Source organism: Botrytis sinoallii (genome assembly GCF_014898435.1).
Source record: "Botrytis sinoallii strain Bc 23 chromosome Unknown BSIN_016, whole genome shotgun sequence".
Classification (NCBI taxonomy): domain Eukaryota; kingdom Fungi; phylum Ascomycota; class Leotiomycetes; order Helotiales; family Sclerotiniaceae; genus Botrytis; species Botrytis sinoallii.
This window is the reverse complement of record NW_024066043.1, coordinates 691,226-718,022: the sequence shown is the minus strand read 5'-3', so window position 1 is coordinate 718,022 and position 26,797 is coordinate 691,226. Positions and strand designations below refer to the sequence as shown.

At 43.0% G+C, this 26,797-nt stretch overlaps 8 protein-coding genes across 8 annotated transcripts; 4 read left to right on the top strand and 4 right to left on the bottom strand.

Moving 5' to 3' along the window:
• Positions 1-560: 560 nt before the first annotated feature.
• On the bottom strand, positions 561-2,743 carry EAF02_008569 (uncharacterized protein; the record flags this gene model as incomplete). Its single annotated transcript, XM_038904617.1, has 2 exons — positions 561-2,664; positions 2,724-2,743. 2 exons carry the CDS (start codon positions 2,741-2,743, stop codon positions 753-755), a joined length of 1,932 nt encoding a protein of 643 aa, XP_038755674.1. The 3' UTR covers positions 561-752.
• Positions 2,744-4,059: 1,316 nt separating this feature from the next.
• On the bottom strand, positions 4,060-5,824 carry EAF02_008568 (uncharacterized protein). Its single transcript, XM_038904616.1, has 2 exons — positions 4,478-5,824; positions 4,060-4,426 (listed from the first exon to the last, which is right to left on the bottom strand). The coding sequence occupies exons 1-2, from the start codon at positions 5,684-5,686 to the stop codon at positions 4,265-4,267; spliced, it is 1,371 nt and encodes a 456-aa protein (XP_038755673.1). The 5' UTR covers positions 5,687-5,824; the 3' UTR covers positions 4,060-4,264.
• A 180-nt stretch (positions 5,825-6,004) lies between these two features.
• Positions 6,005-7,362, top strand: EAF02_008567 (uncharacterized protein). The gene is made up of 2 exons (XM_038904615.1): positions 6,005-6,488; positions 6,633-7,362. The coding sequence occupies exons 1-2, from the start codon at positions 6,021-6,023 to the stop codon at positions 7,167-7,169; spliced, it is 1,005 nt and encodes a 334-aa protein (XP_038755672.1). The 5' UTR covers positions 6,005-6,020; the 3' UTR covers positions 7,170-7,362.
• A 2,291-nt stretch (positions 7,363-9,653) lies between these two features.
• On the top strand, positions 9,654-11,228 carry EAF02_008566 (uncharacterized protein). Its single transcript, XM_038904614.1, has 2 exons — positions 9,654-10,036; positions 10,106-11,228. Exons 1-2 carry the CDS (start codon positions 9,825-9,827, stop codon positions 10,872-10,874), a joined length of 981 nt encoding a protein of 326 aa, XP_038755671.1. The 5' UTR covers positions 9,654-9,824; the 3' UTR covers positions 10,875-11,228.
• A 26-nt stretch (positions 11,229-11,254) lies between these two features.
• Positions 11,255-15,483, bottom strand: EAF02_008565 (uncharacterized protein). Its single transcript, XM_038904613.1, has 2 exons — positions 15,318-15,483; positions 11,255-15,200 (listed from the first exon to the last, which is right to left on the bottom strand). The coding sequence occupies exons 1-2, from the start codon at positions 15,412-15,414 to the stop codon at positions 11,566-11,568; spliced, it is 3,732 nt and encodes a 1,243-aa protein (XP_038755670.1). The 5' UTR covers positions 15,415-15,483; the 3' UTR covers positions 11,255-11,565.
• An 845-nt stretch (positions 15,484-16,328) lies between these two features.
• Positions 16,329-18,215, top strand: EAF02_008564 (uncharacterized protein; the record flags this gene model as incomplete). Its single annotated transcript, XM_038904612.1, has 4 exons — positions 16,329-17,029; positions 17,180-17,356; positions 17,403-17,490; positions 17,542-18,215. 4 exons carry the CDS (start codon positions 16,329-16,331, stop codon positions 17,950-17,952), a joined length of 1,377 nt encoding a protein of 458 aa, XP_038755669.1. The 3' UTR covers positions 17,953-18,215.
• A 424-nt stretch (positions 18,216-18,639) lies between these two features.
• On the bottom strand, positions 18,640-21,023 carry EAF02_008563 (uncharacterized protein; the record flags this gene model as incomplete). The annotated part of the gene is made up of 5 exons (XM_038904611.1): positions 18,640-19,092; positions 19,146-19,601; positions 19,682-20,033; positions 20,205-20,505; positions 20,855-21,023. The coding sequence occupies 5 exons, from the start codon at positions 21,021-21,023 to the stop codon at positions 18,640-18,642; spliced, it is 1,731 nt and encodes a 576-aa protein (XP_038755668.1).
• Positions 21,024-22,698: 1,675 nt separating this feature from the next.
• Positions 22,699-25,875, top strand: EAF02_008562 (uncharacterized protein). The gene is made up of 3 exons (XM_038904610.1): positions 22,699-23,519; positions 23,629-24,260; positions 24,316-25,875. The coding sequence occupies exons 1-3, from the start codon at positions 23,306-23,308 to the stop codon at positions 25,576-25,578; spliced, it is 2,109 nt and encodes a 702-aa protein (XP_038755667.1). The 5' UTR covers positions 22,699-23,305; the 3' UTR covers positions 25,579-25,875.
• Positions 25,876-26,797: the final 922 nt, after the last annotated feature.

Here is a 26,797-nt window from a genome sequence, read left to right as displayed (position 1 = left end):
GAGGGAGTGGTGCTTCGGAATCCTTGCAGTATCGAAAGGCTAAAGGGGACAGGCAAAGCACTTGCGGTGCGTCTCAGTCTCTTAGAATTATTCCAAATTATTGATATTTTGGCCATCCAGTGAAATAGTGCTAGCAGTGTACCATTTTCAAGCTCCTCATACATCAATCAAGAATTCCCTAGGCTTCTGGTTGATTGTCCAAACATCTCTTGAGGTTATTGCTTCATCACCTGAGGGGCATCCAGGTAATTATTCGTCGAACAGACTCAAGAGATTGATTGAGCCATATCTACCTCCCGCTTTCAACTCAACTGAGAGAAAGTTCAGATCATATCCTGAAACCTCAAGAGAATGCAATACAATGTCAAGGGGCTAGAATATCGATCCGAGATTGAGGGGCATCAAAAGAGACCAAGAGATAAAGCTATGATGAATAGTTTGAAATCAGGTAAGGATATCATCAACTTCTAACCCACTTCAGTCTTCAGGTTGTACTACAACCAATTATATTTCAAAGTATCACGTAACATCACATGTCAGAAATTTAGTAAGAGACCGCTATTTCATTGTAAGAACACTATGGTTCCAGCCTAGGTATTTTCCTATCTGAAATTGGATCATCGCAAAACGCCAAGAGTAGCCGCTCTTTTCCCTGTCGTTCATTCATTTATTCATTCATGTATTCATCCATTCAATTCCTCTGCTCAGTACTAATCCCATTTCGCCGATCTCCTCTTCCAGTCTGTGCTCGCTCAGAGACAACCAATCGCATACTTCGCACCCTCGAAAACACCCTTAAAATACTTCTCCGCAAACTGACCACCAACAGAAGTAGGATGACTAATAGCCATTTCGTTCTTCTCGACAATCAAACCCGGGATGAACTTCTCTCTTGCTTGGTTAGCAAGAGATGTAGCGATGCCCTTTCGGCGGAAATCGGAGTGGACCCAGAGTCGATCAATGCACATGTATGCTTCTTGTGGGACGGAATTGACAGAGGTGGCGAGAGCTGGGGATGCATTGGAGAGGGAGGTCGAGAGCGAGGCATTCTCAGCAGTTTCGGCGGTGTTCATAATAGGGGTTGCTTTGCCGATTCGCTCGGCGAGGAGAATACCAATTGGACGGGCGCCGATAACGTAAAGGAAGACCTTGTAGCGGGGAACAGGAATAAGATCTTTAGAGTCGTTGGGGCTGGTGATCATGGACCAGAGTCGCGCGGGAGTTGGTAAGATGCCATCCATATCCATCAAAGTAGCCTCAAGGATACTTTCTACAAGACTCTTGACGGGACCGGATTCCTTGCAGCTAATGCACTGGACGGTGTGAAGTTCGCCATCAATTATCTTTTGCCATGCTTGAGTATTGACGTACTTTGGCTTGAAAACAGGTCCGCCCAATTTGAAGATCTTGTGGAATTGATCATGCATGCGCTGGTCCGAGGGGTCGTTAATCGCATACTGCATGCCGCAATTAGGGCATTTATTGGAGAACGATTGCCCTAGATCTAGAATTTGTTGATGGAGAGCAAAACCCATAGGGCGGGCGATCTCGGCTCTGAGCCTTGCACGTTCTGGAGCTTCAAGGGCCTGGTCAGCAAGAGGGATGAGAGTGCCATGATCGATGATGGATTGGTCTCTCATGTCTTGAGCATCTTGATAACGTTCCATCAATTCAACTCGTGAATCATCGGTAAAATCTCCACATAGTTCTTGCAAATCGTCTTCATAAATTTCAGACATGGTATCGATCTTTGGTAGGTTTGGTTTGGTGCTAATGCGACGTCGAACCGATTTCGTCCTTTTCAATATGGGGTAACCCTGGGGTATTGGGGGAGGCGATGAAGGAGGAGATGATACTGGATGCTGAGATGAATCCGAAAGAGTAGAGGATTGTGATTTTGGTGGACTCGAAGATCGTTGTGGTTGTGGCTGTGGTAATGGTTTGAAGTAGCTTCGAATAGAAGATTTGTTAGCTTTCTCCACTGGATGGAACTTCGAAGTAATAGTGGTATCTTGTCTGGTTAATATCTCTGACGAGGGAGAAATTGGTCTTTTTTTCGAAGCCGAAGTAACACTTTTCCGTGGATTTTGCCTTGAGGTTTCTGAATCAATTCTAGTATGATTCGATGCAAGACTTTCTTTTGAAAAAATTGATTCTGAGACAGGGGAGGGAGATTTCGTCGTATTAGTGCCTGTCTTATGCTGCAACCTTGAACTAGATCTCGAGACTGTCATAGAGTTCGAAGCCTCCGGGGTAGAAGTGAGTTTGGCGCCTTGAATCTTCGTTGAAGATTTGCGTTTCAAAGAGTCAGGGGAATAGGAAGAATTGATCTCATTATCGCGTCGATTTTGCTGATTTGATTTGAGTTCCGTGAGAGGAGAGATAGATCTGACGGATCTAGGAGATAAAACTCGTGAGTTTATGGTAGAGAAATTCTCGATCTCTCCCCGCGGCTGCTTCGAAGGAGATCGAATCAGAGGAGAACGTGGTTTATCTTCAAATCTATCCCTAGAATGGTTTTTGGGAGAAGAAACCGGTTCAGAAAGAACTGGAGAAGAAATTGACACGAATTCCGAAGCATCAACGCGTTGTCTCTTGTTGGAGAGATTTTGATTGCTTCCTCTTGTGCGTTTAGAATAAGTTCTCATGGTAGCATTACTTTTGCTTAGGGTACATAATTAGCGGCTGTGCTCTTGCAAGTGAATATGTATGTGAGTTGATACCTTTTTGAATGATTCTCCATTGTTACTTCGGGTTGTGGTGTTGAATCTTTGTGACAATCTTTCTCGTGGTCATGATATATTGAAGATTTGGGGAGACGCGTTTCGGGTCATTTTGATAGAAGTTGTGAAAACACGCTAGTTAAAGTGGTGGTCCGTGCTCGAACTGATCAAGAAATATACTCCATCAAGTCATCCAACATACATCTCATGAACATTTCGACATCCGATGAACCAATGCATGAACCCTTCATTTTTGTACACCGAAAGGTGAACTAAAGAGTGAAACTAAAATTTGAGTCTTATCATTTTTGATTGTTCTCTCAAATTTCGAAAGCCTTGTTCTCAGCCTTGCCTTATTAAATCAATAAGAATTCTGAAAGTCATTGCACCTGCATAGATATCATAAAGTTATTTCACTCCCCCAGATTCAGTTTTCTTCATGTCACAGAGTTCTTTTCCTCGTGTGAAGAAGGTTGCCTAGGACTGGTATCTAGGTATGAAGGTAATATGACTGAGTATACATTGATTGTAACATGAATACTCACAACATTATGATATCGCCCCAGAGGTTCTCAAGTATTACCTCATTAAATCAAGAGTCGGCAAGGTACGGCAAGCTTGCAGGATCTTCACCTCAGATACTAGAATGCCATGCGAGTGATGGCTGAGCTGCATCATTGGATTCCGGGAAAGTGCTATCCGTGAGAATGTTGGAATATTGACAGGTAAATACCCGTACCCGTCGGGTTCAAGCTGGGGTGGTTACTTTGAGATGGCATCCACCCACGGATAAGTTGCCCAGTACCCAATACTGTCACAGTGAGATTATGAACGCTTTCTGTCCGGAATGCAGAGATTTTTCACCGAATAGGCCTTAAGCATTTCGATGGTCTCATGTGAGGAACCTTGAAGTGATGATTAGAACGTCATTCTGTCCGTGCGAGTATGCCAGGGTTTCTAATAATTCCTATTATATCATATGATTCATTGGAGGGATAAGAAGTCGGGCAGAATGTGATCAGCGCAGGGTACTGTTGTGCACAGGACGGATGTGGTCGTGGTGCGTGTTGAGGTTGACATAGAAGCGAATGGTTTGGGTGCATTTGCTTCCATTGTGTAGGCGCCGCTCGACGAACAACACTTTCCATACGTTCTGAAAAGCTCACATCCAACCTAGGTAGCTATAGTTGGACTCCTAAGGGTATACATGTACATTTAAAATAGTTTGTTAGGTTAATTCAAGATTGCTATGGAAGGTTATGTGACTACAGGCCGAAGAGATATACAAGTTACCAGATAGTCAAAAACATGAAACGGGATTACAGAATCAAAGAGCTATTTGTGCAAACAAGCTTAATATTAATACCCAAATTGACCTATGATTCCTGGAGGTATTAAACGTCTATTTTGAATCTTGAGATCCTGTCTATATAATTCCCGCCAAGTTGAAAGCCTTTTGTATAATACAATAGTTTTGAATCCGGTACAGAAGGCGTGATATTATTGGTACAAACCAAAAACTTCTGTTTGGTACATTTCATTCATTTCCTTCGTTTCAAGGTCTTATCCGCCATTTCTATCAGGCCATCCTTGGCCTCGCTGTCGGGGAATGCACTGATGGCAGAAATTGCCCGGCTCGCATATTCTTCAGCCAGGGCACGAGTTTGCTCTAAGCCATCGCTTTGTAGCACTAATTCCCTTGCCTGCAATTCTGTTAGTGCGAACTCTTATATACTCATTGTAACATAACCTACCCGCAAAACATCTCCTTCCTGAGAGAACTTCCTTCCCACTAGGGAGCCCAACTCTTTGTTATTCTTCCATGCAAATATCAATGGGGCAGTCGCAAGACCCAATTCCAAGTCGGCTCCTGCAGGCTTTCCCAGTTCTTTCTCGCTGATTGTATAATCCAACATATCATCAACAAGCTGGAATGCCAATCCTAGATTCTTACCATAATCATACGCTGCATCAACAGTAACACCATCTGATCCTCCGAGTAAAGCCGCGGCCCGGCATGACTTTGAGATCAAGCTTGCGCTTTTCAAGTATGTCTTTTGTAGGTAGTAAGAGATCGTCTCTTCTGTCCAAACAGGATACTTTTCGTCTTGCGCGGTGTTCTTCAATTGCATGAATTCTCCCTCGACAAGGTTCGCAATGACTGTCGCCAATAATTCGGTAACTTCCGCATCACGCAGACGTGCAAGAGCTACTGAAGCTCGGCTCAACAAAAAGTCTCCAGCCAATACTGCCATTTTGTTCCCAAATTCGAGATTAGCAGATGGGTTGCCTCGCCGCGAGACGGAATGATCGATGACATCATCATGTAAAAGGGACGCAGTATGAATAAGTTCCGTAATCTCAGCCAAACGTCTTTGAGAGGGGAGTATGTCACTTTCGGCTGCCGAATATGTTCTGGGCACATGTGCCAAAGGGTTTAATGTAGGTGCGGTAGGATTTACATCCGAAAGGATGGTAGTCGGCGATATTGGGTTGTCTATATCTGCAATTTCTTGATTGGGATTATATCGAGAAGATTTGGGCGCTAGGGCTGTAGCTCTAGACATCAGTAGTACAATCATAGGTCGTACATGTTTGCCTTCAGCTTGTGTATAGTATTTCGCAACAGTGTCGAGAGAAGGATGTCCAGATCCAAGGAGTTGCCGTATGTTGCCAGTCAGAAACTTCATCTCTTTCGCAACCATTCGTAAAGGGTCTATCGAATTGGTCCCTCCTGTTGCCCGGGTGGTAGCATTTGAAAAAACATTGGACGCCACAGATACCGCCTGCGCCCAGGTTGATTGCTTCCGCCTTGTAGAGTTATAATGGTATGAAGGAGTAAGTATAGGACGTAGTGATGCCGTGCAAGCTAATTGACACCGAAAACATGCGCCATTGACCTGCGTTCTGGCTATGGAGGAGCTGGGGAAGAGCTTCGAAGCCCTCATTGAATAATTCCTCATGGCCTGTGAAACCCCCACTATGTCGAAATACCAATTTTTCTTTGTGGAAAAGACAGTTTTAATACTCAATTCCACGTATTAGTACCTCGAAGTCAAAAGCGGCCGTAGGAGTCCTTGTAAACCTAGAATGTATGGAAGAATGTAAGGAATATGAAAATTATTCCCCGCAAGATTCCGAGCATGAATATTTCGGTTGGACTAGACCACTGTCGGACAAGTTAATGCCGATAAGCAAGTTTTACCGATAAGCTTTGAAAGCGGGAAATGATACTTGGAGCTATCACAAACATCTAAGACTGTGGTGAACTACTTGATACATTCATAGAACGTGAAAATGGTTCTCCTTACCATGACTCCGACTACAGTCGAAGCATTAAAAATCCTACATGAATTCGAAAATGCCCATTCTCAAGACGAGCCAACACAGCTGCCTAGTGAACAGCAACTGGAGAGAGAAATTGGAGAAGACAATCTGAAAACCTTCTCGGAAAACAAAGTCCAACTGAATGCAGAAGACAACAAGACAGATGCAGATATAACTGAAGAGCATACACAGACTGGATTGCTGGTCCAGCAGGATGTGTCCACAGCGAGTTTGGAAGACGCAAACCTGGCAGAAAATGCAAAGACGTCACAGGAACCGCTGTTAGAAAATCCTAAAATCGGTAATCCTATATCTCATGGTCAAGTCATTGATCTATCTCGAAATTTAAAGAAACATAACCTTTCACCGGTCACTTTGGAGCTCTTGCTTCGAGGGTCTCGTGTCTATGTTTCACCTCCTATACCAAAGGCGGAGCCTGTAAGTTATGATTCAAAGCTGCCGATGCCAATTCAATTTAATACATCTGAAATAAGCTCGATTAAGATATTCACTACATGTTTCAAATGGCACATGCTCGGAGTTGGGAGATAGGCATCTAAGCTAACGTTATATCATCTGCAGACGTCGGAATACAAAGCTCTAATGGCAAGACTTCGACGCGAAGAAGAAGCTCGAGCATATGATCGAATGACAAATCCGCCGCCTCCCATGGAAACATTTGCACAAAGATTCCCGTCTACATCTGCCGCTCATGCTTTCACTGCCAACTTTCCAGAAGTAGGAAACACCGAGGATGACGACGTTACATATGCGGACATCGATCGACAAATTGCTGTTATATTTAATGTCATTGTATCTATTATTGCTTGTGCATTTGGGTTATGGATGGCTGCAAGATGGTGGAGCACACCTGCCCGATTAGCTTTGAGTATGAGTGGTAGTCTCCTGGTTGGCATTGCCGAGGTGGTAGTTTACATGGGCTACATCAGACGAGTTGGAGAAGCCAAAGGGCAAGCGAAAAAGCTGCGGGAGGTGAAGGAGGTAATGAAGACATGGGTAGTTGGTGGCGATGTAATGGATGAACGAACTGAGCCTGTCATAATTGGCGAAAAAGATGTCATCGAAGATGCAAAGCCACGCAGGAGAAAGAACGTTTGATACAAGCTCAGGAAGCTCCGTTTTGAAATTCTTAGAGGTGTGTTCTATTATGGTCTTTGAATTATTAACATCAGACGATGTTAATGGCTCTGTAACAATTATGGGAGTTTCGCGACTTACGGCAGGTCGAAATCTGTTACGAGTTTTAAATTAGATATACAACAGTCTACCGTGTTTACTCAAATCATTTTAGGTACGGGTTGGTTCCGAAAAGTAGTATTATATGCGGCAAAGATTTTGAGACAGGCGGCTAATCGACGAAACAGAGGAGTGAGAGGATTGCTTCATCGCATCCCACGATGAATTGGCGCTAACATTACAGGAGATCTGCGAGACATGAACTTTGACCATCATGAGGATATATATTTAGTTGATAATATCCCTAGAAAGTTCTTAGAACATTCAGTCACATTCCTTCGAGTCAAGAACAATACATTTTTGCTTCCATCGCGAATCAGAAGACTTCGTTTCGAATCCATCCAACATCTATTTTTAGATACGGGATAGTCCCATTCCAACAAATATATCAAGCACATTGCATGACCTTCAACATCCTCCTCCATTCAACTCTCCATCCATACTGAGCTCATAATTCATCCCAGTAATTAATTCAGAATTGTCAACTACCAAATTCCTACATTATACTTGATCTCACCGCAGCTTCTGAGAAGTACAAGATCAGGTCCTTCCAGCCACAATCAGTCACGCCCACAATTACTTTCTGAAAGGATCACGAATTCTAAATTAATCTCCATTGTCAATATTATGGATTCTCTTACTGAATATCAACAACAATTGCAATCCTTGGAGCATGAAAACAAGCAGCGACAAGCTCGCGCACGAAAGGCCAAGACATCTCAAGATGGCTCCTACATGTGTGATTCTGCGGAATCCCCGTGTCTTCTGGACGTACAGTTAGAAATGCTACGTAGGAGCATGACTTCTGACTCGCATGGGGGAAAGACAGACTCGACGACATCGAGGTGATGCTTTTGCGCTTTTGCATGCAGTTGTTTCTTTGCCGGGCTGAATACTTGTGGGGAGTTGTGGCAGGAATAGATTTGGGATAGGTTAACAAGGATTAGACGGAACTTGGTACGGCGGGATTGGATTCGAAAACAGAGGATACAGGCAAAATTCTCACTTCTGATATGTGCTGGCACATACAACGCTCAATGTTTAATAGAAGGATAGGGCATAGACTCGGGATAATTTAATACGCCCGATGTTGTTAGCCGTGTGGGTTCGTATGTTCAAGAGATTTCAAGGCGTTTTTGCGCCTTGCTGTGCAAAGGTTGGAGAAAAGTACACACGATTAATAGACATCATAATGCATTGGCTTTCACATCACGATACTAATGCCTTGTATTTATGTCGACGGGTGATGCATCTTTCCTCGATCCGGCTTGGCTAGATTACTGTGCCGCCGCCACAGTCAGGCACAGCCACTAGCCTTTCCCCAAACCACCTATCACATTGTCCCTCTTCTCACAATTCGCGTCTTCCAAATTCGAGGCTTCCATCATGATCTTCACACCCCCTTTTCCCTATTATCAAATGGCACTCGCCCGCCAGCCTCATCTTCTCCCGTCCCCACCCTGTATTCGTTGTTCTCACTTCTTGGTATCTCCCCTGCATCCTTCAGTCTCATGTATCAATTGGACCTCAGCGATGTTCTCTTACCAGCATCATCGGTTTCATCTGAATTTCAGGTTTATTTAAACCCTTTTGTCTGCCTCTTTTATTCTGACTATTTACATGAGGGTTTATTTGTATGAGGAATTAAACTATCCAATTTCTGGTCAGAAGTTGCCGCTATACTACCATATACATGCAGTGGGTTTCGGATTTATATTGGGCTTGAATATGAGGTAAGTTGGGATGCGAAAGGGCGAGATGCACGAGGTTGGGATGGAAAAGATGAATCCCGAGATTGGCTTCTGAGTTTGAGTGCAGTAAGATTGGGTTCTGAACTTACCTTACTACACTATTTCGTGCAGTATACGAAAATATTGTGGTGAGGCACATTATCTTGGGTATATTTTGGGGTCGGGATGTTATTGATGTTGTACAGGGCATATTGAAGAATAGGCAGGAGAGCCTAAGAACACATGAGCCAGAGGTGTTAGTACTCTCTCTTTCACATCTTGTGGTTCAGAATGGAGTATCAGTCGCAGCCTTGGGACTCTTCGACATGGTTGTATCTTGGGTACCTTGCATCCTTGCCCGGAAGGATTCCTTCTTTTTGTCTTCTAGAAGAAGGCTTGCCTCTTAGCTTATAACACATCATCACGGCAGAACACATATTTACATGTGAATACTCGGTCATGGATCAATATAGATACAATATGTGTATAATTTCCCTTTCCGTCACCGAGTACCTCGCACGCCTCGCAGAAGAAATATCTTGTAGATACAAAACCACAACAATCCATGAACTCATGCTCTCCTGGTAATTTTCCTCTTGCCTTTCCCCTCACCCTCGCCCGATGCCCATGTCCCAAAACCTCGTTCTATAAAGTCCACTGTGTATCCCGTCCCACACTTTAATCGTTGCATTGTAAAACGCTCATTCTTTAACCCATATCCTTGACTTATCAACAGATCAACTCCGTTTCAGATAATGATACCCACTCAACTCATCTCCATACTATAATGCCCGCCCGCAAACCCAACTCCTCTCCAAACACCAACAACCACAACCCATCAAGAACTTCCTCTAAAAATCACAACACCCCCTATCAAAACGACTGGGTAACAATGACCGAAACAACAATATCTGAAGAGGAAGATATCAAATGTGCCCCCGTATCAAAACAAACAAGAACGACTTCTTCACCAGCAAGAAATGTCTCGGCAGATAATGTGTACGTACCTATAAATCCATCCAGCCTTACAAATTCAAGACACCACTGCTGGGTTCTAACACATCCCAGTACCTCTTCGCTCAAAACGCCCAAGAGCGAAGCCTCACATGAAGCCTCGCGCCACATTGGGCCAGAGACAGAGACAGGGACAGGGCTCCCTCGCTACTCACCGGGCGCTGTAGAAAAGCTATCTCGTTTCTCTCCAAGAAATGAATATGGATATGAGATCGATATCGATATCGATAGCGACTTCGCTATAAACATGGATATGGAAAACAATCCAGAAGAAGAAGACGATGATGCATATCATTACACATACAAGCCCAACGCATCCCTACCTCATCCACCTCTTCCACCACACTCCCCTCCACCCTCCTTATCCTCCCACATACCCCGCACCCCGCATTCCCTCCACATCCCCGACCTCGTTTCTTTTTTTCCGGCCTTAGAAAACCGCAATGAGCACTTCAACAACTATTTCCAAAACATCAGGTTCTTCGAAAATGATATCACGATGCCTCGAGATCCAGAACTCGACCCCTTATCTCGTGATACTTCAGATTCAGACGTTTCCAGACGCATCGCACAATCAGAAGAAGATGGCGATGATAGAAAACAGAACTCCATCCCTGAAAATAAAGGAAGCAAAACGACGGTTTCTTGCATACGCATTCATGTGGATGATTCTTCCCAGCAGACTTGTTCTATTCTCCAAATTCCTGATTTAGATGAGGAATGCGAACATGATCCTCACCTTGATTTGTATCCTGAGAGTGAATTTGATTCTTCTTCGGTATCGTCATCAGCGTCGTCAGAAGACAAGGTGGATGGATGTTAGAAGATCTTGAAGATTTGATGAGATGGGAGACACCAGGGATTGGCTGGGAGGGGTTTATTATGATTTGGTATGATATATAACGATATGATGCACATCCCAAAAATCAAACACAAGGAATATAAGTGCATATTTTAGCGATCAGAGCACAATCTTCCTTCCAAAAGGATAGGAAGGCCAGGCAGGGGAGGACAAATTGCAAAAAGCCATGGTGTATCAGACACTCTATGATAAGGACCAACAGGACAGAGTCGGCTCGGTGTTATACATTTTGATACTTTACTTATACTACTACTTTAGTAAATCTCATCACCTTGAGAAATTAGAAATGGAAAATAATCACCACTGTGGCACTGCCAGAGAGTTCTGGACTTTACCATCTGTATTCATGCTATCTATGGTTCGTATGTTCATTACTATGACTTGGTGATTAGTCTCCTAAGATTTCTACATCTGAGATATGTATGCTCGCTTGCTGTCAATTGAAATGTGCTCACAAACTACCTAGGTTTTGTGTTCCTTGAAACGCGCTGACTTGTACAGATGAAAAATGTACAATACCATATCCCTTACACACCCTTAACTCCCACCAACTGCAAATTTCTTTTCCCCGGGTATCCTCCGCTCATAAGCTAACAAGCAACCAACCAATCCACTGTGATAGTGTGTGTACCTTTCTTCACGCGTCTCTTATTTATTGATCGAGGTCAACGCTTGACTCTCTGCCAAAATATACACCCCCCTCACCATTAATACCAGGTGCCCTCTTCTTGATGACTTTGGCTGGAATATCTGACATATCGTCCATAATACTATCTGCATCACTCTCGGCATCGCCTTGACCATTTGGATAAACTTGACCAGACTCATCGAGGTCTGCACTTTCTTCTCTCAGCTCGCTATATCCCTCTTGCAATTCATGTTCTGGTGTAGCAGGAACTTGTAGTTCATCTGGGTCTTGCATTTCGGAATCTTCATCGGAGTCGACGGGAGAGTAGTTGTGAACGGAATCATCGAGAGAAATATCTGGCTTACGGCTGATGGGATGCTTGTTCTTCTTGTTACCATTGGAGCCACTGCTGCCGAGATGAAATTGAGTAGATTGAGAAGTTTCATTACTGGGATATTTATCGTTCAGGTCGTACTGTGCATCAGCCATTTCAACATCCTCAGAATCTGAGTTGGAATCAGATTCTGGCTGGCGCTCTGGCTCATCTTCACTGCTATCTTCGACAATTTTTGTTCTGGTTGCCAGTTGACTCTTCTTATGGCTAGCCTTCTTTGTCTTCGATCGTGATTTCTGAACATCTTCATCATCGTCTTCGTCTTCAGATCGAGGCTTCTGCGCACTGGTTGGTACTCCATCATCGTTGTCATTTTCGACGTCGCTATCTGCTACCCTTTCAGTGCTCAATGCAAATGATTTAATTGGTTTCTTGACAAGAGCTGCACGTTTGGACTTCTTTGCCGAATCAGGAACTTGAACAGAATTATTGAATTGCTCGCTCTCCTGGTTACTGGCAGAATTGCGGTCTCCTTGTGATTCATCTGTCTTAAGCATGCGATGTCTCATCTTGGCCTTGGAGCCACTACCACCGACGTCGTAAAGCTCGGGATTGTCCTCAAATAGAGCACTGGTTTTTGACTTCCTGGTTCTCTTCTTGAGACCGGTCGATTCAAAAGGCAAGTCAACATAACCTTCGGGTTCATGAGGTGCTGATTGCTCATATGCTTCGATGAGTAGCTGAACATTCTCTTGAAGAGTCTTATTAGCATGGGTTGTAATATTATGTACCAAGCCGCGGAGACAGATTCTCATTTCCATTGCATCGTGGTTTCGATCGAGCTTTTCATCAATCGCTCTCCAATCAATCTTACTCTCTGCTCCTGCTTTACTATCGCGAATAGCTTTTAAAAACTGTAACTTCTCTCCAGCCAGAGTCTTGGTTGCTTCCTGATAACTTTTGAGGTTCTTCCAGCTGTTGCTGATTACAATACGTTCCGCGACAAGGTCATCTGTACTAGCTCGTTCTCGATTTTTGATCGACTTCCACTTTCGATAGCACTGAAGATGACTCCTGGAAAGATCCATGAGCTCACTGACTTTCATCCAGCTTATATCGTGTTCGTGATAAGTATCGTCGTTCTCCACCTCAGGTGTGAGTAGTCCCTCTCGACGCCTATCTTCGCGAACGAGGTCGATACACCTTTTGACAGCATCCTTGAGCTGATTTTCCTCCTCAAGTTTCCAGGGACCAAGTTCTAAATTTGTGACAGATAAGTAATTTCTCCAGCGATCACGACAATCATCAGGCAAACGATTGAGCTGAGCACCGATGAGAGACCACTTTTTGGGCATTGTCTTGAAGAGTTCCATCAATTCTTCATCTTGCTCGGGAGTCCAGACACCTCGTGCTGCATAGTTGTGAAAGTTTCTCCTACACCAACTTTGGAGGTTTCGCTTGGCAACATCAGGTACTTCCTCTGTCATGAAATCCCAAAATTTCTTTCCATCGATGAGAGCGTTGTTCTGAATGATGGTATTGAGAGCATGCTGTTCCAGGCCATTGTCGACACGATACAACTCCACGGCGTCTGCGATCCTCCTTGTCTCGTCTTCGTTGAGTCTTCCATTCCCGTCTCTTGGTCTCGTAACAGATTGACTTTTGCTGCGTTTTGGCTTAGCTCCGCTCGAAAGATCTTTTCTGGCTTTGGCGGATTTTTGGTTGGTCGACTTTTCGGATGGTGCTTGTTTTTGCTTTGGGTTTTTGCCCGATTTTGGTGTTTCCATCGCCACTAGAGAAGGCTCATCGACAGGCAAATACCGCTTCCGACGAGTGGTTGATGTATCCACTGACTGTTCCTCATACTCTGAGCTATCATCCGAGGAGTCTTGAGCATTCCCAGCAGATGATGATCTTTTATCAGAAGCAGTCCAGCCTGCCATCTCTTCATTCCCAGAACGGCTTGTTCTTACAGCAGGTGATGAAATAACCACATCAAAATTCGATGCAGGTTGTCTTTTCTTTTGCTTGGTTTTTGATGCAGTGACCGTGGAACCTCCGTGTTGAGCATCGTCAGAAAACATGGAGCGAATGTCACCATTCCTGGGATCTGGATCAATTTGTTTTCTTTTCTTCGATTGGTGCTCAACTTGTTCATCAATAGCTGGTCTCTTCCCAAGAGCCTTTGCAGACGGAACAGCTGGTTCTGATTCCAAGCGACGATTCTTGCCGGCAGAAATGAATTGATTCAGTAGGGCAGCCGAGTTTGCATCGCCAGCTTCCGTTCGGTTGACTTTCGGAGTCTTTGGTTTAGCGACAGATTTTTTGGCCTTTGACTTTGAGGGTATAGATTTGTCAGAAGTATGACTTTTATTGCCCAGCACCTGAGTACCATTTTCCTCAATGTTTTCTTGTGATTGATCTCTCTTGCTCGACTTCAAAAGGTAAGATTCGTCTCCGAAATGCTTGTTCAAAGCATCTTCTAGAGGGACATCGTCGATTAAAATTGGAAACCGGTTTCGATCGCGATCTTCCTCATTCCCTTGGGCAACTTCTGATGCAACTGTCTTTTCCAACTTTGACTTTTTCTTTTTCTTCGATCTTTCGCTTGCATGGGTCAAGTCCTCTTCGGCCTTAGTTTCTACTTGTCGGAGAACTTCCTCTTCACCTAGTGGTGCCGAATGTGATGTACTGGATCTGTGGTTCTTGCGGCGGTTTTTCTTTTTCGACGCCGAATCGGTGGTTGTCATTTCGACTTCAGGTTCTTGATGTTCTGTATCTTCCAATTGTGCTGCGTCAACTGGCTCATTTGGGACATAGTCTTCGTAGCTAATCTGCGATTCTTCTTGGTGAGACTTTCGATGCTTGCGCTTTTGTTGCGATTTTAATTGTTTAGTGTTGCCCAACTCAGTCAATTCTTCTGTATCAAGCTCTGGCTGGTCAACTTGCCCAGATTGGTAAGCCTCTGAACTTGCCTCTTGTCTATCTGCATCCCCATTATAAGCGTTTTGGTTTGACTTTTGTCGTCTTCGCTTTTCCTTTTTCGCGCTCAATTCCGAGGGTGATGTAGGTGAAGTACTTGGATTTCGTTCCGACGCGCCAACATCTTCTGGGCTTTCTTGAATACCAGCAATCTGATATTCTCTCTGTAGAACACTTGCTGATCCACCCATACTCTTATTCTTATTCTTCTTCTTATCTTTCTTGTGCTTTTTCGTACTGCTACCAATGTGGTCATCTATGCTACCAAATTGGTCACTTGCAGGTTCTCGAGAATTGTCCATGATTGGATCTCTATTCAGGAGTGATCGAGTTGTTTTGGATTCTAGATTAGGAAGTGATAGTCAGTTTCCTTCCCAAAACAATTATGTCAAGTATGATTGGGGAGATGTGCAACAATCTCAGGTTTCTCAAAAGCAAATAATAAAAAACTTTGATCTACCTTGAGTTATCTTATCAGTTTGATCACTTATCTGATCCTCTTCCAGATTCTCGGGTTCCAGCTGTGAGGAAAATAATCCTTTGGCCCAACTTAACATGCTTTGCGATTCATGTTACTTTGAATCGTTTCTGTGAACTTTGTTGAGGGAATTGTCAATGATAGTTGGTAGAAAGGAGGGGTTGTGTCTGAAGAATTGACTTGAATCAACTTTGGCGCGTCGAGTTATTTGATTTAATTTTTGGGAACTCAGATCTAGCGGCCGCTAGAAGAGTAACGATCTGGTATCTAAAGCTTCAGCTCGGACCCATTTGTATGTTTTTGTGTATGTGCAGGTTTATTAGTCAGCCAGATGGGTTAAACCTCGGATCTCCTGGTATTGATGCTGAGACTGGACTGTGCTGTACAGGACAAGAATGAGACACTCAAGATCTCTCATATGAATATGTCATACAATATGTCAGTACTTTGAGAAGCACTATAGCTCTTGCCCATACCATTCATATGCAATCAAGAGTTCAAATTCAAGATTTTGGTGCATTGAGCAGATAACAAGAGCAAACAAATGTACCCATCCTATGTTCACTCAACTACACGTCAACTCCCAAGACAAGAACACATTCCGGATGCTATTCGTGAGTTATATGTGGAAGGTCAACAAAATACCAATCTTAAAGAATACCAGTTGGTGAAGCAATGTCCACTGGGTTAGCACATGGAATGACTTTCTCAGAAACTACTTCTTATGTGCCTCTGTTGCTCATCACTTCCTAGCTCAAACGCACACTCCAGATTGTTTGGCTGGAAAAGTATTTTGTTTTCATTGCCAAGTTGTGCAAGTATATTGATGTCATGTTCTTGCTGCGGGGTAGGTGACACTCTCACCAATATGTTTTGTTCATGCAGATTAAGCCAAGTATATAACACCTTTTCATCAAACATCGCCCCGTTTCTTTACACGTCCACTTTCTTTCAGTTCACTCTCTTCATTCATGCAATAAGGGATCTTTTAGGATGTCTTCCTCTTCTCGCTGGAAAGATCTCTCAGATCAACTTCATTCAACTCTTCCAGCCTTTGACGAACTGATTAACAAAGATCCTCAGTACAATGCTTTTGTAAAGACTCGAGCCATTCTTCCCCAGATTACCTTTGGAGTTGGTACATCGACCTCAAACAACATTATAGTTATTGCCATAGATAATGGTAAATGTCACGCGAGAGTTGGTACGGCCCAGGAGGCTTCATTCACACTGTTAGCATCACTTAGACATTGGGAGCAATTCTTTCAGCCAATTCCAGTTGCCCCCTTTCAAAGCTACTGGGGTATGTTTGGAATGAACATCAAGCAAAAAGGTATCGAAATTCAAGGAGATCAAAGATCTTTCACTCAGCATACTCATATCTGGAGACGAGTTCTTGAAGTGCTTCATGACGCATATTGCGGGCCGATGAAATTAGATGAAGAGTCTGAAGTGGATGAGGATTATATCATTGGTCGTTATGTATATTTGAGCATCCCAACATGGGGGAAATGCAAGGTTTTCTACGAACAAAGCGGATCTGGGAAGCAAGACATAGTTTTCCTCCATACCGCCGGAGCAGACGGTCGACAATATCATGGGGTTATGAATCATGCCGCCATGCGTGAGAAGTGCAATATGATAGCTTTCGATCTACCGGGTCATGGGAAGAGTTACCCTCCTCCAAATCACTGGTAAGTAAACATGGTAATTTGAAATATACTTTCGGTTGTTGGGAAGACTAGAGGTCCTATTATAAATTTTGAACTTCACACAGCGCCACAAGTTTGGCGTTACTCTACAGTCGAATGAGATGGAAAAAGTACTGACATAAAATTCTCTAGTCCCGGTGATTATACAAACACTGAAGACAGTTATGTCGGTGCTATCACCGCAATAGTCAAAAAACTGCAATTGAACAAACCCATAATATGCGGAGCATCCATGGCTGGTCAAGTGTGTTTGGCTGTAGCAACCAGAGCTGACGAAGTTGGTGCTGGCGGAACGATTCCACTACAAGGGTGAGTAGGTATTCCATCCACACAATGGCATTAATAATAACTACAGCTGCGAGTATCTTAACATGGATCGTCAATTCAACGACCAGTCACCCTACGTCAATCAATCGCTCTTCAACCCAGAATGGGTATACGGCGTAATGACTCGCCTCGCAGCTCCCCAAGTCTAAAGCTAACACCCACCACAGATGATGTCACCCACCACTCCTCTCGCCAACAAACAACTCATCTGGCATATATACAGCGCATCCGCCTACGGAATCTTCCATGGCGACCTCGACTTCTACTTCGGCGGTTTCGACGGCCGCACCCGAGTCTCCCGCATCGATACCAAAAAATGTCCAGTGTTCATGCTGACGGGCGAATACGATTGGAGCAATACACCTGCCGTGTCTCAAGCAACGTGTGACAAGATCCCCGGCGCGAGACACAAAGCTATGCCCGACATTGGACATTTTCCAGCGACGGAAAAGCCGCAGAAATTCGTACCGCATCTTTTGGAAGCGATCGATTGGATTCGTCATGTAAGGATGCAGGATGGGGTGGGCAGTATGGAGCGAAATGTGGGAGTGGGGATTGCAGCGGAACGGGGGTGTTGATATAGGAAGATTTTATGCGCGGCTTCGAGTTGCTCATTCAACATGGCGCGGAGAAAGTATTTGCTTATTTCAAAGTTCACCCTATTGAATTGGATCCACAACTTTCTAGTAATAGTGTTTGAGGTTTCATGTTTCTTTTCAACATCGTGCAATACCTATCTACACCAAGAAAATCTGGATATGAAAAGGAAGCTCTTTAGTACCTCATCCCTAGATCCTATTAAGACCTATCTATGCAGATAATACTATATACTGTCTCTCTTTCCCCAAAGTCTCACACAGAATACAATAGCCCTCTGAGAACTCTTCCACCAACTCTTCCGCCAAATTTTCCCACTCGATTCTTTGAGTTTCAAAGCCCTATTTCCATTCTACCACTCTATGTCCCATCAAAGGCGAGGGCATGTAAAGAAACGTACTACGTTTTCAGTTGTACAAAAGAATATCATGATCCATGCATGAAGTTCAAAGTTCAAAACTAATAGTCATCGTGGGAACTATTCAAACCGGATGTGAAAGAGAATATAAAATTAGATTTACGCTATCCAGATATCTTCATTTAATATCAAAAGCCTATCCAATCCAACCCACTCCCCCCCTTCTAAATATACAAAAATCTCACAATCATACATAAATACACCCACTAACCCATCCCCCCATCCCCATCCCCACCCCTAGCCCCACAATCTACTTATCCTCCCCATCACCATCCTCCTCCTCCGGCTTCTCCTCCAACACCACCTTCGTAACCTTCGTACCCTTCTTCTCCCCATCACTCATCGTAATCTTATACTTCCCACCCAGCACCAAATCCTTCGCCACAATCTCTCTCGTTCTGCCCAAACTCTCAATATCACTAATCCTCTGCAACGTCGCTTCGAGATGTTTTTCGAAACCTTCTTCGGCGCAGATACTACGGAAAGCTTGTTGCATGGGCACGGAATCCGCGCGCACCATCGCTTTCGAGGTAATGGTAAAGAGATTCACGTGATCGTATTGCTGGATGAAATCTGCGCGCGTCATGATCTGGCGGGCTTTGTGGAGTGGGATTTCAGGGATATTATGCGAGCCGTCGTCGATATAGGTGGGTGTATCTTTTTCGGCGGCGACGAGCGCTTGTGCTAGGACCATGGCTGCGGACTGGGGGGTGTGAGTGTGAGTGTGAGGGATGGAAGGAGGGGGAATATACTTACGGCGTATTTTTGTTGGTCCATTACGTCGTCGTCCATTTCCATACCGAGGATCCAACATTGGTTTAGGAACCAGCGGCGTTCGGTGTCGATGATGTTGTTGCATGTTTCGAGCATATCCGAGGATTTGGCAACTCGGTTCAAGAATGTAAGACGGCCACCTACGCGGTTGTAGACCTCATTTAGGATTTCAGTAGAAGGTGTTTCGGCATAGTATTTTTGACGATATCTTTGGAGAGCAGACACAGCCAGGCTACGTGGAAGATCGGGAATCGTGGTAACTTCCATACGGGTTGCTAGTAACTTTAGTCTTTCATAAACCCAATAGTCATCACTATTGAAAACCATAGTGACTAAGTTGGAAGCAGCCCATTGCTCGGCACGTTGTTGTAACAGTTCGAGTAGGTCCTTGCCGTTCTCGTCGTCTCGGAGAAGGTGTATCGCATTTATAATGACAATCTGAGATCGTAAGTATTGAGTCATCATCCAGAGCATATCTCAGCCGGCATTGTCAGATCAAAAAAGACGTAAAAGCTCACCAAAGGTCCACGACCAGTACTTCGTCTCTTCAATGCAACTTTCTCCAACTTGTTCATTGCTCTTTCAATATCCAACAAAGCTGTGCTATCTCTTGGTCCTCGTTCAGAGAAGTACGATCCGATGTAATCCTCATTAAATTCAAAATTGAGTGCCTTTCCTAAACGTACTCTGAAAATCTCAGGGTCCGCATGTGCTTCAAACATACTGACTCCTTCACCATCAATTTTCTGCATGGCCTCGAGCAACATACTGGATTTGCCTACACCCTTTTCTCCGATCAATAGATGATAGTGTCCACGATCTTCTCCGTGCACTATTTTGTCAATTTTCTCTTGCTCTGCACGGTGAATCCTATGTTTAATGGGAGTCAGTGACGTCTACCAATTCGAACACAAATTTTGGAAGAAAAAGAAGAACAAAAGTTAAATTAAGGAGAAGATAAGAATTCTGAGAAAGGAAAAATTGGTGTTCCACTTAAGGAACAGGAGTAAGTATTAAAAGCAGCAAAACTTGTGTACGAACCAATGTTCATCATCGTCAGCTTCATACCTCTTTGGCATCTGTTTCGTAGTTGCGGCAAGGTCTAGAACTGGATCACCCGGCTTGAAGGCAATTTCCATCTTGTGAATAACCATCCATTTGTAGAACCTATGATAGAGATAACCACCTAGGGCAAATCCTGTTCCAAGTACAATGATAGATGCAAAGGCTGTCAAGGCAGCGTCGAGCATTTTAGTCTTAGCATTGAAAGGTTCATCATGTGACGAGTAATCTTTTCGATCCTTCTGATATTGATTATGGGATGATTCATTCTCGGGATTACCTGTATATACTGCCAGATTAATATTTTTCGAGGACAATTGAAAATAAAAGCAAGAGGTAAACGTTGTTGGGAGCACGTGGGTTTCACGTATGAAGAGATAGTGATATGCACTATAAGTGCTAGCTTTTAGATGTGCATGTCTGCCATCTATCTAGATCGGTATCATCCGATTAATCTATTTGAAGCATTCAACATAGCTTATGCAATGTTGACAGCCATAGGTTGTAGATAAACTGAGACATCCCCATTGAAAACCCAGCTTCCGATGAAAAGGAGCGAGTCAGACAAGTAATTGAATGCCAAGCAATACAGGGCAAGGACGGAGAATTGAAAAAAGGGACAAACTCACGCTTTCCTGAATTGAACCCATTTGAATTATGTTCTGAAGCGGCATCTTTCGAGAGACATCGTAGTTGTGATTGTGTGATGATGGGCTTTCGTGTTTGTAACCAATAGCGCGTTGTAGAGGCGCGTATGGTTCTCTGGACCACGGCTCTTTGAATGACTGAAGGTTGCATCGCTAACCTTTCCCTTTCCCCTTTTCTTTCTCTAGCTTAGGACGGATGTATGTATGAGAGACCTGGAGTGGAAAAGAAGTGTCAAGGAAATCGTGTCGATTGGATATAATGATCCGAAATCATTTCCGTGTACTTTTGTTTTTGGTGGTTGTGTTTGTTGTTTAGTAGGGGCTTTGGGTTTTGGTGAATTATGGTCAAAGTTTGATGTTCGTTCGTAATCTGCTTGGCGGCGTGAGAGCTTAAGCTATGGTAAATTACTCGTAAAGATTCCGACCAAAGTTGTGATTGAATTTTGAAACAAGTGATATTATGGCACGATAGATATTCACGGAAGCTCTAGGTAGGCAGGCACTTGGGATTCATCTCAGCTTGAGATCTCTCAGGTTCATATCGAGACAATGGGACTGAACTTTGCTTGGGTTCTCGTGAATTCCTATAATTAGATCACCACAGTAAACAGAATCCTGGGTAACCTTCCCGTGTGGTGGTGAGCGGATGATTACTACCTGGCAGTCCATTCTTTTGGGGTAAGAAGGTTTTGGGGTAAGAAGCAGAATCCGGTGTGATGAAGTGATAAGGTTAGCGGGCATAGCGTATTACCATCCAGCAATCATCTCTAGATTTGCTTCTTCTCGCGGATCACCGTCGGATCACCGCAGCTGTCAATACAAGTTCGGATTCAATTGTGACATACTGTTCGCTGCAAACATTCTAGTGTGACTTTACTGCCATCTACTTACGCAGCATCCTCAAGACTTGTAACGTTCATCTGCTCCCAGGTCCTCGAGAGGTTTGACTCTGCAGAGTCTAAAAAGAGCTCAGAGTGCAGAAACACAATCAAATGGAGCGGGATGACGGCCGAGATCTAATAATACATGAACAATGATCTGACAATAAAATCCATGGGGATGCTGATCCTAGCCTGGTAATAGACACAACCAAAGTTGGGCCCAATTTTTCCTGTACGGTGACCCTTCATTACCGTCCTTACCACGACACACAATTGACCACTTATTACCTTACAACACCATGGTAAACTCTTCAGATCTTCAACCATATAACCATCGTTTCACATATACCTGTAAACATCAAGAGCACTTCACACTGCTTCCTTCTACATGCTTCTAGAGAAGGACCTTCGCATTACTAGTGACGGCAATTAACATCTAGACATCATCTTTCCTGCACGTACCCTAAAGTCCTTTCCCCTTTCGTTTAAAATGATTTTTTGAGCTGCATCTACCTAGGTAGCTTTACGTCGTCGACTATTCAAAGCCATGTGGTAAATTGATGGGTGAAGAAATTCCGACATGAAAGCTAATATTTCCGATGCAAGATATACGGGATACCCGTCATACTCGACCACTTCAATAACCAATATATTGACTGCTTCTACCTTCAAACCATGCATAAACAATGTTGGGGAGTAAATATTCTTCGTTGGGATACTTTTGGACGACTTGAAGCTGCACGTCAGAATGCATGATCATGTGAAATATGCAGCCAATGCCATATATGGATACGCTCTGGCTGTGCACAACCCAAAATCCCTTGGAACGGATCGTCATTCAGTTGCCGGGACCCATCTAGCGATACTGTAAGAATTTCGATCAGGAAACATTATTGAGCATGGATCGCTCAAAGCAGCGGATCATGGCCACATATATGATCCATTGCTTTTCGTTCTAGTCAGACGAATGATGGGTAAGATGATATATCTCTCCCAACCCTACATATCAGTCAGAACTTTCCATCATATGTCAAATTCTCCATCTCCGGATCATCTACTAGCTAGGATACCTTGCTGTTCCCCGTTTGCCATGCGGATGCCAACATCAAATGTGGGTACCGAGTCAACGACGAGTGACAATATTGAGGTATCAAGAAAAGCAGATGATAGCTAGATATCTAGTACAAGTCCCCTTCCACATAGTATTATTGAGAGTCTTCCTTCAAACATTTGCTACTTGCATCAATTCTTCCCAGACTATAGTTGGTACACAACTGGAAGGATTCCAACAATACTGCTGTATCGTCTGATGTATAGTTGCTGGATGACAATTTGGAGAGTTTATACAAATTACCCATGTATCAAGAGTTGAAGAGAAGAAGAAAAGAAGATCTGTAACTCTTCTTCTAAAGTATATTCAGTGGAGCTTTTCAAATCTTTCGTCTTGTCATTGGCGTTGTCATTCCCGAAAATATTCAATGAGAAAAATCATTCATATTCAGTTGTACTGTTCATTGATTGGAGGAAACTTAAAGGCTTTTATCTCAATGATATGGCAAGAAAGTCATTCTCGAGTGGTTCCTGGCAGGATGGGGTCTCTTCCACTAGGTCTTCCTTATCTTCAACTTCAAGCGACCCGACCGATTACTTTCCCACAACCACCATTGATAAACACACAGATCGAGTTCCTTGGATCATCAACCATGTATTAGAGTGCCATCTATCCTCTGAACTTCCTTTGAAAATAATGTTCTCCTTTAATGCAGGTATGTGAACGCTTATTCAAGCTTCTTCTCTCTTCCCATTGTTGGCCAAAGTCGGGTCGCATTCCGACCTGGTTTCTCAAAACAAAAGCTGACTTGATTAAATAATTAGGGCATCGGGTGCCAACATTGAAGGAAGCACAAAAATGGTGGCAGTACGAACCAAAGGGAACAGCTATCATACACTTTTTAATCTCATTGGAAAAATCAAAGCCAGAGAATAAGGAAGACTCAACCAGCAAACCTGGAAATGTTAAAGAGAATAAAATCAGTGAAGCTGAAGTTACTAAAGAGGACAAATCCAGAAAACCTGATGATTTTAAGGATGAAAACATTAAATCAACAATTCGAAACCATGCTGCTTATGACCCTTTCATGGATGCTTCAAACGAAGCCCTTCTTGATATCGACTTTGAATCAGAGCTTCCAGATGGCAGACGAGCAAATAGAGGGCTGCCACCTGATTTCATTAGGAAGTGGTGCTTGGATAGAGTATTTACAAAAGATGAAGATCAGGTGGATTTTGATCAGGCTCTCACTGGCATTGACTATCTCCAAGATCTTGAATGCCGAAGACGAGAGGCTCTTAGAGAAGTTGCTTTGCGTTTGAAAATTGACAAGCACAATTGGAGAAGAATTTTGAGTGCTGATCCTGATGCCAAAAAATGGGTAGAAGATATTCAAGCTCAAGAGACGATTATCGAAGGCTTCTATGCTACTTGCTTTGTTGATCTACGAATCTGGGTATGCGAATATGCCTCTTCAAGATCATTGGTCATGCTGACCCTTCATTTGATAGACAATGCTCCATGAACTTAAAGCTCATCCATTTTATAAGCCGAATGCTCTCGCCATGCTCAATACATTATATCCACCATGTATTCGAGATCTCCCAAATGATCGCATTGATCGCGAAAAATTACGAAAGCATCGAGCCAAGTTCTATAATCTCATCATCCAGGTGACGCACGAAGGTATCGAAGCTTTGAAAGAGTTTGAAACCCTCTTAAAGAACCCTGCATGCAAGCATAATTGGGTTGATACTCGAGAGAACTTGAGAGATTACATTGAGCTAGCCAGTAAGATGATCGAGCAATCTAACGCTATACACGACATTATGTTCTTCAAGAGAAGCGCTGCAATAGCATACAGTATACGATCCGCACACTCTAGAAGCACAACCGCATCCTCATCCACATCAGCTCGTACTGAACGCCAAAGCGACCAAAAAGAAAAATCAGTCACGGTAAAGAATACTGCTTTCGATTCAGAAAAGCCAGCTCCTCGGCATCATTCACAGAGCACAACGGGGAGCAGGAACAGCAAGGAAGATACATCACACCTGGCCACCTCAAACTCAATGAATGAGCCTCAAAAAACTGACAGGGCTGAGGCAAAAGTACACAGTCGAAAAAGGTTGGCATCTCCAAAAAGTCAACACGAATATCGTGAAGAATATCACACCATACCAATGAATGCGCCAAGAACGTCCTGTTCAGTAGTGAAAACCCCTAAAATTCCCGATGCTCAAAGCTTCTCAAGCTCAAGGTCATCAAATGGAGATGGGAGAGAATCGGTGCACAGCCAGCAAAGGATACTTCAATTAAACACACCGTTCATGGAACAATTCTCCGAAGCGGCACATCATAGCAGTTTCCAAACTTGGGTTCCATTGAAAGATCAACAGAAGATGTCGCCGTTACGTCTAAAATCATTTCCTGATCCGTGGTCGAGAGGTCCTCCTAAACCAAAGTATCAGCTTCGTCCACAAAAGTTATCTGAAGATGAGAAACTTCTGAGAGTTTTGTGCCGGCCAGAAGCCCCAGTGGAAAGAAGGGCATCTTTCCCGAATGGTGTTCCAAGTTCATCCTCACGAGCAAGGACTTCCAGTTTTGCTTCCAAAAAAGTAAAGTCTCGCGGAATGTACAAAGACGGCGGTGCGACTTCAGTTGAAACTTTGCGGGCTGGCTCTTCAACACACGTTTCGCAACACGGCTCTTCGAGTGGACTCGGTCCAATGAAGCAAGTTGAGCATGTCTTGAAAGATTGTGAGGATTCATAATAAGTCCACTAAATCACTTATTAATATCTTACTAAATAAGAGATATCTTGATGACTAATACACATATAATATGATCTTATATTATAAAATCATATTATCATATAGTTGTATAATAGTATCTCTTATCAAATTGATTTATAATGGAATAGAATGAAATGGAACTAGATGGAAGTATACAGGAAATATCGCTAAATTGATTGGTTGTACTTTCTTTTTATTATCTAAAATGATTCTATAAGATACGATTTAAATCGATCTTATTTATAAGCATAGAATATACTAGAATTTCATTATAAACTATATAAACCTAGAATATCTTTAAAGAAAATCTAGGAAAAAGCAAGCAATTCATCTCAACTCAGCCTAGCTCTTCTAAATTGACTTCAATTCAACTCTTATTCTATATATTCGATTTATCCCTCAAGCTTAAACTGACTAGATCTTCCACTATCATTATAATAATACTATTCCTTATTATTATAAAAGCTAACCTCCAAGAGGTTATGAGCCCGGCTAGTCTAAACTAGCTTAAAAAGGGAATTAGCTTGATTTAAGGCTGTATATCATATATATACCGCTATTGAGCTGTCGAATATCGAATTTTCGAATCAATTCAATCGAATTCATATCGAAAAACACTACATATAGACCCTGAGGCCTGCGTCCCTGAAGCTAAACCTAATTGAGCGTATAAAATTAGGTCCCTAGACGATATATTTATGCTATATTGCTACCCATAGCGGGTGATATATCAATATTCTTCATACCAAGGTGCCCTAGCTTATTTAGTCTTTATTTTATACCAAATAAGATAAAGATCTAATTTAAGAGGTGGCTGGTCTATTCGATCCTCGAGACTAAAATCGATTTTAAATCGATTTATTCACCTGATCCATTCAAGCCCTGAAACTAGCTAAATATTTAGACTAGTATTTAACCAGTATATAAGACCAATTAGTCTATAAAGGACTTAAAATGGCTCCTGGTATTAATTTTAAATCTGATCCTCTAAAAGGCAGATCTAATTATATTGAATGGATTAACCGAGCTAAGCTCTTTCTGGAAATAAATGGCTTTATGCCATATATCGACGGTACAGAAGTTCCACCCAATAAAAGTCTATATATAGACAAATCAGGAGAGCCTATTTCACCTGAATTAGCCATAAAATATAATGAAAGGCTTTCAGAATATCAGAGAAACGAAAGAAAGGCACTAG

What these genes read in the sequence shown, in the direction of transcription:
- EAF02_008568 (XM_038904616.1), bottom strand. Translation starts at nt 5,686, where the DNA reads ATGAGGAATTATTCAATGAGGGCTTCGAAGCTCTTCCCCAGCTCCTCC. An exon ending in AGGAAGGAGATGTTTTGCGG is followed by an intron (nt 4,427 to 4,477) that starts GTAGGTTATGTT and finishes ACAGAATTGCAG; the next exon opens with GCAAGGGAATTAGTGCTACA.
- EAF02_008565 (XM_038904613.1), bottom strand. Translation starts at nt 15,414, where the DNA reads ATGTTAAGTTGGGCCAAAGGATTATTTTCCTCACAGCTGGAACCCGAG. An exon ending in AACTGATAAGATAACTCAAG is followed by an intron (nt 15,201 to 15,317) that starts GTAGATCAAAGT and finishes TTCCTAATCTAG; the next exon opens with AATCCAAAACAACTCGATCA.
- EAF02_008567 (XM_038904615.1), top strand. Translation starts at nt 6,021, where the DNA reads ATGGTTCTCCTTACCATGACTCCGACTACAGTCGAAGCATTAAAAATC. An exon ending in CTATACCAAAGGCGGAGCCT is followed by an intron (nt 6,489 to 6,632) that starts GTAAGTTATGAT and finishes TATCATCTGCAG; the next exon opens with ACGTCGGAATACAAAGCTCT.
- EAF02_008562 (XM_038904610.1), top strand. Translation starts at nt 23,306, where the DNA reads ATGGCAAGAAAGTCATTCTCGAGTGGTTCCTGGCAGGATGGGGTCTCT. An exon ending in AATGTTCTCCTTTAATGCAG is followed by an intron (nt 23,520 to 23,628) that starts GTATGTGAACGC and finishes TTAAATAATTAG; the next exon opens with GGCATCGGGTGCCAACATTG. An exon ending in TTGTTGATCTACGAATCTGG is followed by an intron (nt 24,261 to 24,315) that starts GTATGCGAATAT and finishes TTCATTTGATAG; the next exon opens with ACAATGCTCCATGAACTTAA.
- EAF02_008566 (XM_038904614.1), top strand. Translation starts at nt 9,825, where the DNA reads ATGCCCGCCCGCAAACCCAACTCCTCTCCAAACACCAACAACCACAAC. An exon ending in AATGTCTCGGCAGATAATGT is followed by an intron (nt 10,037 to 10,105) that starts GTACGTACCTAT and finishes AACACATCCCAG; the next exon opens with TACCTCTTCGCTCAAAACGC.